General features: G+C 38.4%; 1 protein-coding gene across 12 annotated transcripts in view; it reads left to right on the top strand.

Annotated features, from left to right (window-relative positions):
* The window catches only part of lyst (lysosomal trafficking regulator), a 156,973-nt gene that overhangs the window by 100,152 nt on the left and 36,195 nt on the right, over positions 1-20,626 (top strand). For 9 of the 12 annotated variants that reach the window (XM_036574727.1, XM_036574718.1, XM_036574726.1 and 6 more), the window contains 9 exons: positions 1,498-1,678; positions 13,096-13,265; positions 13,490-13,720; positions 15,006-15,172; positions 15,277-15,429; positions 16,543-16,704; positions 17,262-17,453; positions 17,781-17,974; positions 19,565-19,774. In XM_036574727.1, coding sequence (XP_036430620.1) covers positions 1,498-1,678; positions 13,096-13,265; positions 13,490-13,720; positions 15,006-15,172; positions 15,277-15,429; positions 16,543-16,704; positions 17,262-17,453; positions 17,781-17,974; positions 19,565-19,774 — 1,660 coding nt within the window. The remainder of the gene's footprint in view (positions 1-1,497; positions 1,679-13,095; positions 13,266-13,489; positions 13,721-15,005; positions 15,173-15,276; positions 15,430-16,542; positions 16,705-17,261; positions 17,454-17,780; positions 17,975-19,564; positions 19,775-20,626) is intronic. The other 3 variants (XM_036574725.1, XM_036574724.1, XM_036574722.1) reach the window with 2 other exon arrangements.

The raw sequence follows: 20,626 nt of genomic DNA, 5'->3' as shown, positions 1-20,626 counted from the left end.
GTTAAAGAAAAATAAAGTTAATGTTTTTGAATGGATAAGTCAAAGTCCTGAACTTAATCCTACAGAAATGTGGAATGACCTGAAACAAGCAGTTCATGGGAGGAAACCCATCAACATAACAGAGTTGAAGCTGTTTTGTACAGAGGAATGGGCTAAAATTCTACCAAGCCGATGTGCAGGACTAATTAACAGTTACCGGAAATGTTTAGTTGCAATTATTGCTGCACAAGGGGGGTCACACAGATACTGAAAGCAAAGGTTCACATGCTTTTGCCATTCACAGATGTGTAATATTGAATTATTTTCCTCAATAAATAAATGACCAATAGAAAATTCTAAAGGGTTCACAAACTTTCAAGTACCACTGTATAAAAACAGAAAATTAATACTTAACTTCCTCACCTATTGCTGTCCCCCATGCAAGCTTTTCGGAAGGTGTGATGGCAGAAACTAAATGAACAAGAATTTACCAGAAACAAAATACAATTCAGCAGACAAGATGTGTTCTGAAATGCTTTACAGACTGAATGGAAAAACAACATTCAGGTTAATTAAAGTGAGTAATGTAAAAGCTGAGTTACACCCGCCCTTTGTGGATAAGACTGGCATTTTACAGATTGTGACTGAAACACATATTGTTGTGATTACATGCTTGTTAACTCTGAACAGTGGCCGTTGTTTAAAGGAAAGCAATGTCATTTTCTGGTGTCCTTGGAGCAGCTGCTTTTTCCAAAAAAAGGGAAATTATGTTAACTAGAACTGGAGCATAGAGACCCCAAATCATTTCTGTAAAAAATGGATCCCCAGAACCCCTTTCATCCCACTCAAACTGCATTCAGGTCTTCATTGAGGTCACACAGACTTGTCAATGTGGTTTAGGGCACAGTATGACATATTATGAACTATGAAAATGAGCATAACTGTGTGCAGCTTCGTTAGACAACAGGATCTGTGTTCACAAACTACTTCTGGAGTAGGAGTGCTGATCTAGTAGCGGCATTTGTGACAAAGTCTGTCATAAATATGGAGGAATCTGATCCATGATCACCCCTGCTTTGTGAATACCAGCCCTAGTGATGTTTGGAATGGCTGCCTAATAGGAAGTTTTGTTCGTTTTTATGGCTCACAGTGAGTCATACAGTGCTCTAAACCACATCAACAGATCTATGTGGCCTTAATGAAGACCTAGATGTGTTTTCTTTGGGTTAACTGAAATTTAGGGGATGTATTTTTACAGAAACCATCTGGGTCCTTTTGAGTGACTTTTGTATTCTGATGTTTGTTTGGTCTCCAAACATTCTTTTAATTCTGGCATTCTTGCTCCATGTAATTTCTGCACAATGAGGATAGCATCTGTTTATGTGGCATATTTATTTGTGCTTCTGTGGCGCCAATAACTTTTTTACATCAACAACTATAGCTAAAGTTTTATGTTAATATTTTCTTTCTGGCAATTTTGTATTGTGCAGTATTTGATATTTTTTTCTTTTCTCTCAGGACTGTTACAGAGGACTGCTTGGTACTGATCTGCTGTGGGCTGTATGATCTGCTGAGAGGTGTTCTTCTGTTGCTGCCAGACCTCATGCTAGAGGAAGTGATGGACAAACTGATACAGCCAGAGGCCCTGATTGTGCTGGTCAACCACTCTTCCCCCCTGATACAGCAAGGGGTCATGAAGGTCAGGCAACTGTGCTCTTTTCAAGTCATTTATTTATTCATTTCTTTATTTATTTATTTTATAGCTGTAGGGGTGGGGGGAAATAGATTCTTGGATGCATCGCGATGCAGCCGTGGATGATTCTGAATCGATTCACAAATGTCAAAAAACAATTTTCTAAATTTTAATTTATAAGGCAGAACCTGGAAGTGCAGAAGTGCAGCGCCTGGACAGTCCGTGGCGTGCACATAACAAAAACACAACTGGATGAGCGAGATATCTGACAGGCACCCTCTGCGTTAAAACCTAGTTTAGGTCAGGAGTCGACAACCCAACTGTTAAGAAGAGCCATTTTGTCCTTTCAAAAAAAATCAAACCACCTTGGGGGCCCAACATTTAATGTCCAATATGTCTCAGTATGTGCTAATGTCCTAGTATAGGCTAAAAAATATTAACGAAAACGTAGACTTACTTTGCTCTGCTTTAAGCTTTAGCTATAGCCACTTTCCTCCCATTTCTGGCAGGAAACGTTTCCTCAAAAGTAGAATAGTTTCTTGTAAAATGTCTCTCAACGTTTGAATGTTTTACGAGGCTGAAGTCAGCTTCTCATTCAACAGCTTCTTGTTCAGATTTTCTCGTTCCACCTTAAATTCTGCCTGAGGCACCAGAATGCAAATACAGCACCATTTAAGGTGGAACGGGGAAATTCGAAAGTGACGCTGACTTCATCTTCGCAACTTTTTAGTGTTTGACAGTCTCTCGTTGCAGATTTAACATACCAGGAAACCAAATGTGGTGCTTAGAAATGCGAATAAGTCCATTCATCTCCAAATGTACGTCTTAAATGCAAGTACACAAAGCTAGGTGATATTGTGCGTTGCTATGTGACCTGCAGTCTGCACGCAAACCTTCAGGGTTACAAGGTGGTGAATTAGCAGCGTTTAAGACTATCTATTATTAAAACTGTGTTAGAACGATCAGCAGGGCTTTATTTTACTGCGAAGGAGGATTATTTTATTTTTACCTAAACATTCTAATTCTACTGTGGAGCTGCACCAGGCCAGTAAAACAGCCATATGTTGCCGACCCCTGAGCTGGCGTATGGAAGCACTTTGGCTTCTGTGGATTTGGGGGAAAAGGGAAAAGGGACCTGGACAAGAGCCACACTATATGCAATTTGTGTCACACTAAACTGAAATATTTTGGAAATGACAAACATGAGAAACCAGATTACACGTTTCCACCCGTTTTCCATCCGGTTGTACTTGCTGCCAACCGGAGGACCATCGAGCAAGCGATGTCAAAGCTTCCACCCAACTCGGAAAGGGACAAGGTGCAACATGGAACAAAATAGACAGTACAAAGTGCAAACGTGCAGACACAAGTGTGCAAAACATTAAAGTAGAAACAATACAACAAATACGATAATTAAAACAGACATTAGACACAGTAAACAGACTGGACAGTGCAACACAGCACTCATTTCGGAGCATGAGGAAGTGAGAATAAGGTGCAAAGATATTTAACATGCTGTGATATGTGAGTATACGCAGTCAGTACGCATACATGTGTATTTTGCCATGAAGCATGTGTGTGAGACATTTTGACTTCTAAAAATAAATCCACATTAATATATACGTTATTTATATGATTGACACAATGACACAACCCACAAGATGTACACTGTCAGTAAACTGTCTGTAAAACCACCTGTAAAACACTGAACTATTAGAATTTGAGTTTGCTCTGTACTAGAAGCTGTTTGTATCACTCATATTGGGAAAGTTACCTGTGTAACTGTGCAGCTGGCTGATTAGATTAAACTGAATGAAGATAATTGTCAGAATTCAAATATCAGAAATTAAATTGTCTTATGTTTGTCAAATATTTCAATTCATTAAAAATTTTGATGCATTATTTTTAAAAATAATTTTCATGGTATTGTTTTGCAAAGAAAAGGAGTAGCATTAATAAAACTAAACATCAGAGTTCCTTTACCAGAAGCAAGTCTTCAGAAGTTAGTTTTTTTCTAAAGTCTTCTAAATCCATCAGGGGCCTTCAGCCTAAATGTTCAAACGCTCTCAAAACCATGCAGTGTTTGGAGGTTGCGAGTCACAAGATGATTGTCAAAAAAGGTTCATAAGATTATTCTGATGTATTTCAGAGAATGACTTATCCACAGTGTTCCCATGCCACTGACATTCCACTATCATTGTAGTAAAAGTAGTAAAAGTAACTAGTAGCTGTGTAGCAGTTTAGCTGTGCAGCTTCACTTCCTTACAGATAGGATTATTAGACATAATTATAAGATTAAGACTAAGAAGCGTCCACGTTCAGAAAAAGTCTGGTCAGAATTGACTTGTAATCTGAAGCAGATCATCGGTTACATTGTATCGTATTGTATTAGCGTACAAGAATGTGATAATATTAGTATCTATTTGGCCTGGACCACACTAGGAGCTGCTGCAGAGGTAGTGTTAAACATATTAACTATCTGAAACACATAAATCAATTAATATTTCAATCAATCAACCTATATTTAACCTCGGAGAACATTGAGGGTGATCATCAATTACAATGTTGCCGAGTTGATACAGGAAAAGGGATTGATAATGTGTAAAAACATATCAAATAATAAAAGTACATTTAATAAAAAATGACTCAAATCAGGTAAGTATAAAAAAGAAACCTTAATAATAAACATACATAAAAAATACAGTAGAAAATATAAAATAGTAATTAAAGCGTAGCTTAAATGTGAAAGTTAATAAAAACAAAAGAAGATAAAGAAAACAAAAGGACATCATTGAAGTAATATATGCTGGCATATGGTCGGAGAGTGTTTTATATACATTATTCCTGCTATTCGTGCTGCTAGTGAGGGCCAGTCAACTTTTTCATGCAGTCTGCAGTGATGAGTGTTATATGGGTCTCCAATAATGAACCTCAGTGCAGAGTGATAGACTGAGTCCAGTGGTTTCAGGGAACTGGCAGAGGCATATTTGTAAATTACATCACTGTAGTCCATGACAGATAGTAAGATTGCCTCAACAATCCCTTTTCTTGCATACATGGGAAAACAGGATTTATTTTTATATAGATAACCAAACTTCTGCCAACCAATTTATTAATATGGGATTTAAAAGTGAGTTTATCATGCAGCCATATGCCAAGACTCTTTCAATGTTGGATCCTGCCAGGGTAGTGATTAGTAGATCTGGAAAACAGCATTAACTTTTTTTATTATCATTGAACGGTTTCTTATAATTTAAAACAGTTTGTGCTTACACAAAACAACATGTAGGGCATTAAATGAGCATTGCAGTTTTCTTATTGAAGCATAAACAGATTCAGCTGAACAGTATAAAACTGTGTCATCTGCATACAGGTGTATTTTGTGGTTTGAGGCAGAGGCATCAAGTTGATTAATATATATATTGCATAAAACTGGGCCCAAAATTTAACCTTATGGTACTCCATTGGCTATAGTCAAAAAAATCTTATTTGTAATTACTCAGTGCTATGCATTGTTGTCTGTCTAAAAGGTCATTTTGGGCCCATTTTAGTGCATTTGTATCAAAACCAGTCTTTTGTAAGTTCCTTAAAAGAAGATCAGCTGTATCAAAAGCCTTTGATAAGTCAATAAAAATGGCAGCACAATGCTTCTTCCTGTCTATGGTCATATAAAGATAATTTAAAAGCAGTGTGGTAGCAGAGATAGTGCTGTGTCTTTCTCTAAAGCTAGGTTGATGATTAAACAGGACAGAATTTTCGTATAGAAATGATTTAAGTTGACTGTTTACTAGAAATTCTAAAATTTTAGCTAAACAGGACAATTTTGAGATTGGTCTGCAGTTACATCTGCCGCCTCGAGTTACATGAGTTTGACCTAACAGCAGATTTGAGTCAGTATTTCCAAAAATGTGACCAGCTGCAGCAAAATGTTGTGTTAAAAGCTCTACAGAGTTCCTTCTGATCAGATATCAGCTGATCATCAACTATAACACTGGTTGGAAGGGTAGAGGAATTGTTTTTAAGGGATTTTACAGTTTTCCAAAAGTTTTAAGTGTTTGTAGAGCTGGTAATCAGGCCATGATAATAATCTGATTTGGGCTTTGTAACTGCAGAAGTACATTTATTTCTCAGTTGTCTGAATGTAAGCCAGTGGTCTCTCTCCCCTGTGTGTCTGGCAGTGGACCAAGCTTAATTTCTAGCTTTAAACAATGAGGAAACTTCAGTAGTAAACCAGGCACTTGATCTGTCTCTTATTCTTTGCTTTTTCTGCTTTTAAAAGGAGCATCCACCAAAGGCTCAGTCTTTGCAAGCAGTCGTGGCTCACCACTTTATGCCAGACTTGATGAGAAGTTCAAAAAGAACATTTTTCAACACAAGATTGCAAGGAATTTAGGTCTTTCACCATCTACCATACATAATACTGTGAGGTGAGTCAGGGAATCTGGAGAAATCTCAGTCCTTGTAGGGCAAGGCCAGAAACCACTGGTAAATTTTGGTAAATTAGATTTTCAAGTCATGCTGCTTTGTTAAATATAGCCATATGCGCTCGGGAGTACTTCAGAAAACCGTTGTCACAGTTTTTTGTTGTTTTCTTGTTAGGTGTGAGGCTGTCTTGCATCCTTTTATCTGTTTCAGCTCTTGCCTATGAGTAAAAGTAAATCCGAGATTTACTCTTGTCCAGTCTCTTTCTCTTTTACTCTTCCTCGCTTCCTCTGACAATGTCTTCCTTTTCTTTTGTCAGCCTCTGTTATGATGTCAAAAATTCCATTGTGTGGTGCAGGCATTTTGGGCTTGCAGTGGCAATGACCAAAACACCATGCTCTCTAGTATACGTCCATCAAAATGATTCTGAAGCTGTTATTTTAAAGTAAACTTGTTGCATAATGTTGCTTTAACACACTCCACTGCTGCATCAAGAAAAGTTGCAGCTGCAACTTGAATCTCTATTAAGTATAGCCACACGGGCCCAAGAGTACTTCAGGAAACCATTGTCACTTAGCACAGTCTGCTGCTGCATCCAGAAAAGTTGCAGCTGCAACTTGAAACTCTGTTACGAAAAGAGAAAGCCATACATCAATTCTATGAAGAAGCACTGCAGAGTTCTCTGGGCCTGAGCTCATCTCAGGTGGTACAAAAGTCAGTGGAAATGTGTGCTGTGGTCAGATGAGTCTGTGTTTCAGCCATCAAGAGACATCAAGTTCTCTGTACCAAAGTCGAATCATCCAGACTTTTATCAGCGTAACGTGCAAAAGCAAACATCTGTCATGGTATGGGGGTGCATCAGTGCCAATAGCAAGGGTGACTTGTATGTGTGTGAAGGTACCATTGGCACAGAGGTGTATATTGGGATTTTAGAGAGACGTTTGTCACCATCAGGACAGTGTCTTATTCCTGGAAGTCCATGGTTCTTTCAGCAAGACAATGCCAGGCCTCATTCTGCACATGCTGCAACTGCCTGGCTTCATAGACACAGTGTGCGTGTGTTTGACTTGCCTGTCTGCAGTTCAGATCTGTCTCCTATTGCAAATGTGTGGTGCATCATGAAGAGGAGAACGGGCAAAAATTACACTTGCAAAACTGCAACAATTTGTATCCTCTGTTAGCGAATGATTAAAAAGTGTAATTGTGATGTAACATAGTTGTAAACATGCGCCTGTCCCAGCTTTTTATTTTGAGTGTGTTGCATGCATCAAAATTAAAAGTTTGTTTATATATACAAAATGCAATGAAGTTGGTCAGTGAAAACAATAAAAATCATTGCTTTGTACATTTGTCAGTGAAATAAAGGTTCAAGAGAATTAACAAGTCACAAATTTTTGTTTTTATTGTATTTTACAAAATGTCTCAGCTTTTCCAGATATGGGGTTTCTACAATCAGGGTTTGTACGGGTGCTTGAAATCCTTGACAATACTTGAATTTTAATGTTGTATTTTCCAGGTTTGAAAAGTGCTGGAATTTTGGATAAAGTGCTTGAAAAGGCTTGAAATTGTACCTGTATTTCTTTCACGACAAATAGCTAACTGACTAAATAGTTTGGTTATTAAATGGAGAAATAAATAAGTCGCAGTGTAAAATGAAAACTGCTCTGCCTGGGCTCGCTTGCGCATCTGCGTATGTGATGATGGGAATTTCGGCTCTTTTTGGTGAACCAAGATCATTTGGCTCGGCTCACCCGGAAGTTCCGACTCTTTCGGCTCCCAAACGGCTCTTTGTTATACCGCTGCAGAGAGGATCACCCTAACATTCTGCCTAAATTACAAAAACTAAAGAAAGAAAGAAAAACGGCTTCTGGTCTGGAGATGGCTCCCATCGTTCCTTTAAAACAGAGGTTGGCAACATGCGTCTCTTTTCTCACAGTTTTAACAGTTAGTGGTTTTAAACGCTGGAGTTAATGTATAACTGCTAATTCACCAACCTTTGGCCCTGAAGGTTGGCGCGCAGACTGCTGGTCACCACAGCAACGCAGACAAGTCTCACCTAGCTAGTAGCTAACGAAAATGCAAAGAGAATGATTTAAGACAAACATCGTTAATGTGGAGACGAATGGACTTATTTGCATTTATAATCACTCCAGCTGGTTTCCAGATATGTTTAATCTGCAATGAGAAACTGTCAAACACTAAAATGTCACAAGGCTGAAGTCAGATTCTTGTTCGAATTGTCCCATTCCACCTTAAACGGTGCAGCAGTTGCATTCTGGCTCCTCAGGCCCCATTTAAGGTGGAACAGGAAAATGCGAACAAGGAGCTGGCAAAAGAGAAGCGACTTCAGCCTTGTAAATATGAAATGCATAATACATGTCAAAACTAAAAGCAAAATGCAACGTTTACGTTCTCATTTCTTTTTCATAGCAATAGGCTGCATATCTAACAAAATGAAAATGAAAATGCAGAATGGCTAAATCAACAGCAGAGTGACAGAAAATATTATACCTGCATTTACATCGAGAATACACAATAGTTTTCTAAGTTATATGAACCAGTATATGCTCGACCAGGCTTGCGGTTGGTCTGATACCTTTTTTCTGAGGCTGTTTGGTCTGATGTTCAGCTTCACCAGGTCTGAGACACGACGATAATTTTCCCAAGACTCAAAGTTGTTTAGCTTGAGGAATGATGCTGTTCTGACTCTGAGGTCTGAGGATGTCCTAAAATGTACCCCATAGCCCCGCCTAGTGTTAACATATATTTACATGTTGGTCAATTTGAAAATGAAAAAGGAAAGTGGGAAATGAAAAGCAGATGGCACCTTTGTTCGTTTGCATTTGCCTTTTTATTCGAGACTTAAAGCGCGTCCACGCCGAAAACTGAATCGCAAATTGTCACTTTACTGTTGATTTATCCATTTTGCATTTTCATTTTGTCAGATATGCAGTCTATTGCTATGAAAAAGAAATAAGAACATAAACATTGCATTTTGATTTTAGTTTTGACACGTATTATGCATTTCATGAAGAAAAGGCAAAGCCAAAGTAAAGCCTGCGTTTTCTTTTCTCTGTTCGCTTTTCCATTTTAGATATGACAATGAAATACCAGAATAAGGACTAAAATGAAATGACAAATAGCTGTTTAAAATTAATTTTTGTTTTTGTCACAAATGGCTCGTGCTAATGTGAAAAATGAAATTTCAAATGTAGGTATTTATTTTCATTTTCAGTTTTGGCAGGATATTTGCGCAGATGTTTGGAAAAAGACATGGCAAGAAGAGGTTTGCATTTACATTTTGTTGTTTTAATTTTAATTTCTTTTTTTGGCTGGATTTGCCTCCCATACATAAAAAGTCGAACGTTAAGAGACATTTTACAAGAAACTGTTCTACTTTTGTTGAAAAGTTTCCTGCCTAACATGCAGCGCAGCTATAGCTGAGCTTTGGCTTAAAGCAAAGTAAGTCTATGTTTTATATTAAATTTGTTTTAGCTTATACTAGTACATTAGCACATAGTCATATTTACGGCCAAGATGTTAAAATGGACATGAAATAGTGTGGCTCACAAGGTGGTTTGATTTTTGTTGAAAGGACAAAATGGCTCTTCTTAACATTTTGAGTTGTCGACCTCTGACTTAAAAGACCTGGCTCAAATAGCTTGTTCGCGACCCATACACTGCTAGCTAGTGTGTGCGATCTGCCAGTCTAGTTTCAAGTTGTAACTAGCCACTATTTATATTGTTTTGATTTGCACAATACTGTGGGAAAACGTTATAGAGCTGATTGACTGCCTACCTCAAAGGTGAGTGTTGTTATTTTTGACATTATTAGTAAAGAATTTATTGGAAGTGAAGTTATTTGTCCAGTGAGTTTTTTGGGTAATTGTTTTATCCTGACTCAGAAAGATTAGATAGCAAGGAAAGTCTACTTACAAACAGGTGACACATTTTGAAACATAAAGCATATGTGTTGTCTTTTCATTTCTGATCCTTCTGCTATTACTGAACACAATTCTGGTTGTTTCTAGCATAATACCATCTCTTTTAATGTGATTAATTATTCTGAGTATGTATGTATTTGTATAAATATGTAATTTACTACAGCTGTAAGGTGCTGGAAAGGCTTGAAAATGGACCTTGAAAGTGCTTGAAAAGTGCTTGAATTTGACCTTGGAACAGGTGTATGAACCCTGTACAATGTGGTATTATGTTTTGACCAGAAAATGAGTGCATGCTGCATAAAACATAGAAAACAAATGTTAATCTGCCAGTCCTGAAGTTTGTGTCTCAGTAGAGATAATACTGAAACTCTTGATTGATCGAGATGCCAGCATCTGCAGGTTCAAGTAATGCATTTCAAATGGAAAAAGCATTAAGACCATCAAAACATATACAGTATGTTGCATATTTGTCGCACTTCAGTGGTTTAGATATTGAAACTACTTTTAATATTAGACAGAGATGACCCAAGTAGACACAAAATGGTGATGATTTCATTTATTGAAGGAAAAATGCTGTTCAGCCCTACCTGGTCATATGTGAAAAAACTGTTCCCTTAGCTACTAAATCAACCAGTTAGCTAAAATCAGTAGACTACTGGGTTCATTTTTACTAGTCACACCCTGGCATGATTACTGCCAGACCTGTTAAATCTAAACATTCCTTAAATAGAATCTGTCGGGCAATGTGAAGCAGGCTAGAAGGTCTCAAAAAGTAGCACATGATGCCATGTTCTAAAGAGATTCAAATACAGATGTAAAACTCATTGTCATTGGAATCTAACAGTCTGGAAAAGGTAACAAAGCCATTGCTAAGGCTCTGGGACTCTAGCGAACCACATTATCCACAAATGGAGAAAACTTGGTACAGTAGTGAAACTTTCTAGGAGTGGCTAGCCTACCAAAATTTCACCAAGAACACATTGACAACTTATCCAGGAGGTCAGACGAACATCTAAAGTACTGCAGGCCTCGCTTGCCCAGTTCAGATCAATGTACATGACTCCATAATAAGAATACAATAAGTATTTTGCATGGGACAAAAATGGCAAACCACTGCTGACCAAAAATAACACAAAGGCTTGTCTCACATTTCCCAAAAACATCTAGATGACCCCCAAGACCTTTGGGATAATATTCTGTAGACTGATGAGTCGAAGGTGCAACTTTTTGGAAGACATGGGTCGAGTTACATCTGGCATAAAGCTAACACCACATTCCACAATAAATACATCATACCAACAGTCAGACATGGTGGTAGTGTAATAGTCTGGGGCTGCTTTGCTTTTGCGAGGACCTGGTAGAGTTGTCATAATTGATAGAACCATGTATTCTGCTATCAGAAGATCCTGAGGGACAATGTCCACCCATCAGTTTATGATCTAAAGCTCAAGCACAGTTGGGTTATGCAGAAGGACAATCATCTAAAGCACACATGCAAGTTCACCTCTGACCAACTCAAAAGAAATAAAATTAAGGTTTTGGTTGGAGTGGCCAAATCCCATTGAGATGCTGTGGCATCAAAAAACCTTCCATTGTAGCCAAATTGAAACAATTCTGCAAAGAGAAGTGTGCCAACGTTCCTCCACAGCGATGTAAAAGACTCATTACAAGTTATCACAAACGTTTGATTGCAGTTGTTGCTGCCAAGGGAGGCACAACCAGTTATTAGGTAAGGGGGCGATTCATTTTTTCACATGGGTGATATAGGTTTTGAATAAATCTTTATCTTCAATTAATGGAATAATTATTTAGAAGCTGCGTTTTATGTTTACTTGTGTTGTCTTCATCTCAGTATAAAAAATGTTCTGAAACATTTAAATGTGTGACGGATTAGCAAAAATAGAAGAAATCGGGTGAGGGGCAAATACTTTTTCTATAATTTGTTTCTTATTTAGGAGCCAGATGTTCTTGATTGGCAGCACTTTCTCTTCCGGTATTGAGTTTGTATGAGGATGAGTGGTTGTATAAATTGTACCCTCCAAGGATTTGTGCGTTCATGCTGAGCATGCTCAGCCTATACATAAAATTGTTTACCTGTTTGTTACAGAATTTGCTCTCCGGAGCGGCCTGTTTCACATCAGAGCTTATTCCACTGTGTGGACTGATACTATGTCTTTTGCATAGTTTCTGTGTTTTTCTTGCCCTTTTGGTATTCAAATTAATTCTGCAAAGGCATGACCACTTCTTTTTGCATGTGTCAAGAGTGCGTCTTTGGAGTAGTTTCAGCCTTACTGCATATTTTTTTGTTTCATTTCTTGCATGTTAATGCAGACTCGGCCTATGCAAAAGCTTGTCATGTACCAGCTTGTTGCTTCTCTGCTTATCTGTGTCATGAACCTTTTTAACCTTAGGCTGGCAGCGATCAAGTATCATCTGAGACTCATCCAATATTTCTTTTTAGACACAATGCCCATCATGGACCTGGCTTGTACCTCACTCAGCTGTCATACTTAAATACTCATATTCATCAGGCTAAATGTCTACACAAAGAGGACGCCTCAGTGACTCAGCCTCATCAGTGACACTGTGTCCTTGTTTTTTTGTTTGTTTGTACTTTTTTTTGTTTATTTGTTTGTGTGTATGTATTTTGTGTTGTTTACCCCTTAAAGCAGATGTAAGTTTTGTTTATTGACTACCTTAGCTTGGCAGAGGGCCACAAAATCGTTGATGCAGTGACATTAAAATATATAATATATTATATATAAATATATAATGAATATTGCCAGTTCTTGTACTGTTTTTGGGATTGATTTTTTTATTGTTGATTTGTTATTTTTTATAAATAAGTTTTGCAGATATATATGGTATGGAATTTGATATGGAAAAAATATACTTCATATTTTTCTAGTGATAATACAAAAAGCTGTTCTGCTTGTCGAAATCTAATTAATACATTATTAGATGTATTGGAAATTTTCTGCTAGTATAAATGCAGTGTTGACAGTAAACATAATGCTTTTATTATTCACTTTTTATCTTCCCCATAAACACACACAGCTCCTGGATGCATACTTTAGCCGAGCCCAGAAGGAGCAGAAGGAGAAATTCCTAAGGAACCATGGCTTTTCTCTACTGGCCAACCAGCTGTACCTGCACCAAGGAACTCAAGCCGTGTTGGAGTGCTGTCTGGAGATGCTGTTTGGTCGGCCTGTGAACCTAGAGGAGGAGTGAGTACCAATACGCTTATATTCAGTCTCACTTTGTTGCCCTTATTGGTCATACTTAGACCTAAAGCTTCTCAGCCCACTAAACACTCACTTTAAATAATGCTCAGTATTTATTTTTTTATATTTTCTAAGACATTCATCTCACTACACTACTGAGGCTTCGAAAAGTTGTTTTCCATTTTCAGTGATTTAACCTTGCTTTGCACCTACCCATTCCCTTCCAGTCTTTACCTGGAGGACATGGAAAGCATTTCTCCATTTAGGAAGCGCTCTGTGGTGCCCATGCTGGGGTTGCTGGAGAACTCCCTGTATGAGAACTCGTTGATCCACAATGCCATGTGTGTGCTGCTGCAGCTCTTGAACACTTGCCCCAAACTGGCTGACATCCTGCTGGACCACGGCCTACTTTATGTGCTCATCAACACACTGTCCACCCTCAATGGTCTGGAGAATGGGTAAAGTCGATAAACTAGGGGAAGGGGATATGACAATATAATATTGATTATTAACCAATAATGATTATTTTTGCTGCAGTGATTTAAAATAGTAGAATCTGTATTTTAATAAAATTAAAGACTCCGCCTTAAAAATGGCACACTAAGTTGGTGTTATAAGGTTCTATCTGCAGCAGGCAGTTAGTGCAGCTGATAAATGTGAGATAACCAGTCTAAATTCATAGTTTTCTCATGTGCTCAAGCTCTGCAGTTAGCTCAAGGTTTAGTAGCTTGGCTATAAATTGAATAAACATTAGACTCTTTAAACAGTTTAGTAAGAAATTGTAGTAGCACATGTTGAAAGAGTAGTAATACTGCGAACTGACCGACTAATTCAAAATATAGCTTTTCTTCAACTTGAAAGCAGTTAATTAGCTAGCGATTGTTAATGTTCGCCAAAGTTAGTCAACTTGGTGGCCAGCTAACTAAATTATCATGTCTGCAAAAGAGACAACTAACTGTAAGCTGATTTCAAGGATTGGTAATTGATCAGCTAATATGGACAGTCATATGGACATGGGGGCAGTCGTGGGCTGGAGGTTAGGGAACCAGCCTTGTGACCAGAAGGTCGGTGGTTTGATCCCCTTGGTCGACAATACGTGACTGAATTGCCCTTGAGCAAGGCACCTAACCCCCAACTGCTCCCCGGGCGCCGTGGATAGGGCTGCCCACCGCTCCGGGCAAGTGTGCTCACTGCCCCTAGTGTGTGTGTGCATGTATGTGGGTGTTTCACTGCACAGATGGGTTAAATGTGGAGGTCTAATTCCTCTGTGTGCAGTGACCATATGGAGCCTCTGGTTTCCTCATACTGCTTTTTCTTCCTTATAATAATGCAGTACAGTATACTTATCGTATCACCATACTGCTTTTCTCATATACATATGATGTACACAGTACAATAAACTTTATTGCTAGTTAAGAGAAGCCTAAATCATCATAGCTCTTCAGAAACTGAAATGCTTATAGTATGGAGAAACATGTGAACACATAAAATAAAAAACTTTTTCACTGTTTGATTAAGTACATGGTTAAAAGCTTTAGAAATTCACTTTTGGTCATATCAGTTTATGTTTCTCAGTATGTTGGGATGTTAAAGGGCTCCTGCTTTAAAACTGCAAGCCTAATAATCATGTTGCCTTACCAAAGTAATGCTAGCCATATAAAAAAATGAATAAATAAGTAAATAAGTCAGTTAGTAAGTAAGTAAGTCACTAAGTAAGTGGACTACATACACTCCTTTATACAGGATTTCTGCGAATGACTACAAGCTGCTGGTGTGTGATATCCAACAACTACTTGTGGTGGTGACTATCCATGCCTGCAGTTCCTCAGGCTCCCAGTACTTTCGCATCATTGAGGATCTTATCACCTTGCTGGGCTTCATGCAGAGCAGCAAAGTACACCGCACTCAAGGTAAACAATGCAGACATCAGTAACCCTCCTTTTCATTATTAAACAAATAAACTGTTGTGTGCTAGAAATTAAAACCGGAGACTACGCTTCCTTCTGCCAATTAGAACTGGCGATGGCCCTGCAGTTCCGCGTCCTCCAGTCAGCTATTGACTTCATTATGACAACAGCTCATCAGGACCCTCAGAAGATGAGCACCGCTATTCACATCCCTGCTTCACCACATCATACTCTCCATCAGAAGCGCAAAAGCATTGCAGGTCAGTACAAGCCATCTAATCATGTTTCAGATTTAGCCAGTTACAGCTGATGCTGGAATAATAATTTCCTAGTTTCCTAGTCTCAACCTCAGACGCTCTGCCTGAAGAGATGGGCAGCCCGTCTGTGAGATATACGCTATGATGATCATATGACCATAACTATCTGTATTTTGTCAGTTACATTCCCATAGGCTTTCCGCACGTCCACGTAGATGCACTTCTGTGCACCAGTTGCTCATTGGAAACTTTTGATTTGTACACTGTGATGGCAGTAAGGCTTTCTGAACAAGATATAGTTGCCGGATTGCAAAAAAAATGTATTATTATTATTATAAAATAATGATATCTATTGTAATATGTGTATGTCTAATAAAATTGGATCTTAAAAACGAATGATCAGCGTTGGACAGATGCACTCTAACACTGCTAAAACAGTGAGGTATATATGATCTCAATGACTGTAATGGATTATGGGTCATGTCTGATTAAGCCATGTGATGGCTATGCAAAGGAATGGCTTTGTGATCCATCTTTCTTTCTTGCAGATGTCGCGTTTCTGTGAAATTAGCTGTTTTGAATGATGAACATTCCATTCATGTGAATTGTGTAGATCTGATGCCAGTAGATAATTCAGAGATTCCTTTATCTCTCCTAAACACAGCATAGCTGCAGCTCACAGTGATTGTTCAGTCAACTCCCAGATATTGTGTTTAATTTTTGTGCACCAGTCGAAACTAAAATGGCATTACCGAAAAGTGGAAAGAGAACCATGTTTCATGAGCGGTGCAGCTGGCTTCACACCATGGACGACAAGCAGTGTCTTGCTGTTCTGGTTTCAATGTTCCTTTTAGTTTGTTGAGGAAAAGAAGAGTTGTTTATGGGATTAGAGTGCAGGTGCTTGAGATGACTAATTTTTATAGTTGTGGAAGTACTGCCTTGATCAATTTAAACCCATCCTGATTTTTTTAAAAATATTGGAGATTGAGTCGGGAACCGCTGATCACATGTAGTTTTAGTTCTGTTTGGATACTTAAATTTGTGTTCTGTTGTGTGTGTGTGTGTGTGTGTGTGTGTGTGTGTGTGTGTGTGTGTGTGTTTAAACCTGCCCGCAAGGTATAGTGGGCCTGAAAGACTCTATAATCCCCCGCCTTTCCCGCCAACACTACTGTTCTTATGGCCAGATTCCCTTGCCCCCTGCATTCACCTTCCTGTCCCTGGACACCCCCCTCCCTTCCCCCACTGGATCCTGTTCATATGTTGCTTCCTCTGACACAGGTAGCCCTCCAGCCCTGCTCTACCCTATGGGACAACATCACCCACTCTCACATTACTGGCTCTGTGTGCAGTGGACTTACTGACCTACTACATAACTGCATGATTGCTCTTACTTTGTCCAGTATATGAAGAGATTACTAGTGTGTGATTGCTGAATCTCAATTTACTCAGTTTGAAACTTGTTTTGATTTAATGTTGATCATCTTGATGCATGTTTGAGTAATTGCAATAAGGGTGTGCAAGGACAATCAAATACTTAGTTAGTCAATATTTGAATAATGAATTTGTTTAATATTAACTATGTTGCAGTACAGACAATCATAAAGAAAACATACAGACATTTACAGGCAATAAATACTTTTTTATTATACATCAGTAGTTGTCTTCTTCTTTTACAGGCTTGAAATCTTAAATAAATCCACAGTTTATTTGCATTTCTTAAGTATTCCACTGTCTACTTGAAAAATGAGAATCCTTAGCCTTTGCTTATTACTGTCAAAGTTTCATCAATTCACCATTTGTGGTATTTTAATTTCTTACTTGTGTGTACATCCCAGGCCAACGGCAGCTTTCCTTAGTACAGTCGGATTCTTTGCTGATGCGGATGCGCTCAGTAGCCAGTGATGAGCTCACTCAGATGATGCAGCGGCGGATGAGCCAGGAGAACCCCATCAGAGCCAGTGAGACCGAATTTATCCAGAGACTGCAAAGGCTTGTGGTGCTGGCCGTCAACAGAATCATGTACTATGGTAAATCTCCAAATATTAATGCAATTTGCATTACTGTGGTTCTTACGACTAGTATATCTTAGACATGGGAAGTATACCAGAACAAAATTGAATACTGGTATGACATGGATATTAATATATATCGTGTATACTGCTTTGTCATTGCTGTGTGTAGCTGAAGATAGAAACACTGGTAGTCTTTTTTATTACCTGAAAACCAGGCATGTGTGGAAATATGAAGAAACTTGAAATCTTCAGCTGAAAGTTAATGAATATAGTCTACACAAGTCTACCACTGTTTAATTTGAAGTTTAAATGCTTTACTATGCATGCTTCATTATTTTCTAGACAACAGTAAGGACTTTCTTGACCTCTTAAACTTTCCGGAGACGCCTGATCACATGGTGACCACACCCTCACCTGGTGAACAGGTATCAGAAGAGAATAGCTTTACCCTTCCCACTCCTTTCCCTCTGGCCAATATGAGGTGCTTTCAGAAAGACATCCTGAAGCTTATGATGGAGGGGATAAAGATCGGCCTGGTTAGTAGCACGAAGCACATTGAAGGATTTTGTTTGAATACATTGTATATTTGTTCTAATTATTATTTTTTTGTTACTTAGCTAGTCTGTTTTCCTTATTCAGATCTAGAGCAGCGGTCCACAATTATGCATATGGGGCGTTTTGGTGCCTATGACATTTGTGCAACACCAGAAATATATAGTTTTTATTTATTTATTTTTTTTTAATTATTGTTTTTACTAAAATACACAAGTATTCACTTTCAAAATGAACACAAATCATGGAGTTTCAAATATACTGAACTTGTCTTGAGAGCCTTGAGGCTCAAACTTTTAGCATTAGCTAGAAAGCAGTTGTCAAGTTAGTCTCATGGGGCCAAATGTGATCTTATAAAAATAACATTTGGGGACAGCCATGAAAAATTTTGGACTAAATGTAGTTAGTAGCTAGGGATATGATAGCTAGGGATATGAACAGGTATGCGAGTACTCAGTTAACCATTTGAGGTGCCAGTTTTTGAATACTGAAAACAGTTTTCAGGCACTTGTTCCATTTCATCACAGGAAAATGGAGGAAATATAGAAACTAAAAATTCAATGGAATGGCTCCCCTATGTTTGAAAAAAACACATATTTGTGGATGAGTATTTATATTACACTGTGCCACTCCAAAACAAGAGGGCCTGAACATGAGTTGCCAAGGACATGTTGTTAAAAGACGTGACTGAGAAGGCAAATGTCACTTTTTTCCTAACTAGCTTAACTGCTCTAGGTAGGTCCAGAAACAGTGGAAACACATTTCTCTGACAAAGTAACATGTTGGCACGTAGTTCACTCATGAGAAAATACCTTGTGAAAAACATCCAGTCAGAAGTACTTTTAGTTTGCATGTGTACCCTCCATTACCCATTCAACATGAAAGCGGCCAATTTTTCTCAGCTTTTTTGGATAATAAAACATTTTCAGATATATTATTTTATTTATTATTTACAAGCTGTTGATCAACTCTTACAAATTCTCAAATATTCAAATTAGTCAAAAAGCTTAAAATCTAAAAAAAATCTGTAGTTGGAACATAGACTTACTAAGGGAGAAAAAAAGTGAGTGCAGTTCTATTAGCTAACAATAGTATTTCACTAGATAGCTTACTTTGCTTGTGTTATTCTTTGCAAAAGTTTAACAAGTTGTCCCCAGATATGTATTCTCATTACAAGATCATGTCTGGCCTCGCTAACTTAGCCTGATTAAATGTAGAGCTGTTGACTGTGCTAATTGAAAGCAACATGCTGTTAAGTGAGCCACAATAGAGAAGTTATATTGCGCACCAATACTTTTTCATAAACTAAACTACACATTAACTAAATTTCAATAACTGCGTTCCAGTTATATCTGAAAACTCCTCGCAAATACTCACTGAATTAAACAGGTGATTGTAGGCTATTAAGGACCATGTCAATTCATGATTTAAAAAAAAACACCAGACAAGGACGTAGTTGTGGCAGCTGTAAAAAAAAAAATATATATATATATATATATATATATATATATATATATCTCAAGAAGAGATATATGTCTCAAGCTTGTGAGTCTGACTGACTTTTCATTCTGCAGGGTACTATGGGTCGTGGTGGAGCTCCACGACAACAGTGGCAACGTATTCTCTGGTCTTGTCGGGACACGTTCAGGGTCCAGATCGGCCGCCTTCTAGTGCACACCCTCAGTCCTTCACTGCCTCTTGAGGACAGAAAGGAGGCACTAGAGTTTGTCAATGAGCAGAAACATCCAGACATCCTGAGAGAGAGCCTTAGTCCTGGCTTGGAGGTGAGCAATCAGGGATCACAGCACACTCATGGCCGGGTGTTTGCATGTGAGAAGGCGCAGGGCAATGTGTGCCATGCAATATGTGCTGTGTGTGTGTGTGTGTGTGTGTGTGTGTATGTATATATATATATATATATATATATATATATAGTATATATATATATATATATATATATTATATATATAAAATTTTCAGTACAGTCTCACACTTTGGGAGTCCATGGTTTGTGTGTTAATCTGTTGGCAAATTGTATTGACTGCAGCCATTGTCAGAGGAAGTCACCCAAATTGGTAGCAGCTTAACTTGGGTAAATCAGTTCTAATATGTAATCAGCCACAATTCCAACTCTGACTGTTTTTGTTTTGCAAGCTCCTCACACAATTTGTACTGTCCTCCCTCAAATGCATAAATAGGATAGAGAAAAAGACATTTTATATGTTTTCATGTGCATGATGCATAAAATGTGCATTTAGTTTCATACACCGATCAGGCATAACATTAAGACCACCTCCTTGTTTCTACGCTTATTGTCCACTTTCAGTTCCACTTACCATATAGGTGCACTTTGTAGCTCTACAATTACAGACTGTAGTCCATCTGTTTCTCTGCATACTTTGTTAGCCCCCTTTTACCCTGTTCTTCAGTGGTCAGGACCCCCATTGACCCTCACAGAGCAGGTACTATTTGGGTGGTGGATCATTCTCAGCACTGCAGTAACACTGATGTGGTGGTGGTGTGTTAGTGTGTGTTGTGCTGGTCTGAGTTTTTAAACACCTCAGTGTCGCTGCTTGACTGGGAGTAGTTTACCAACCAAAAATATCCAGCCAACAGCGCCCTGTGGGCAGCGTCCT

The sequence above is a fragment of the Colossoma macropomum genome, unplaced genomic scaffold (genome assembly GCF_904425465.1).
Source record: "Colossoma macropomum unplaced genomic scaffold, Colossoma_macropomum, whole genome shotgun sequence".
NCBI classification, from domain to species: domain Eukaryota; kingdom Metazoa; phylum Chordata; class Actinopteri; order Characiformes; family Serrasalmidae; genus Colossoma; species Colossoma macropomum.
The sequence above is the reverse complement of the archived record's forward strand: the minus strand, read 5'-3'. Positions and strand labels throughout refer to the sequence as shown.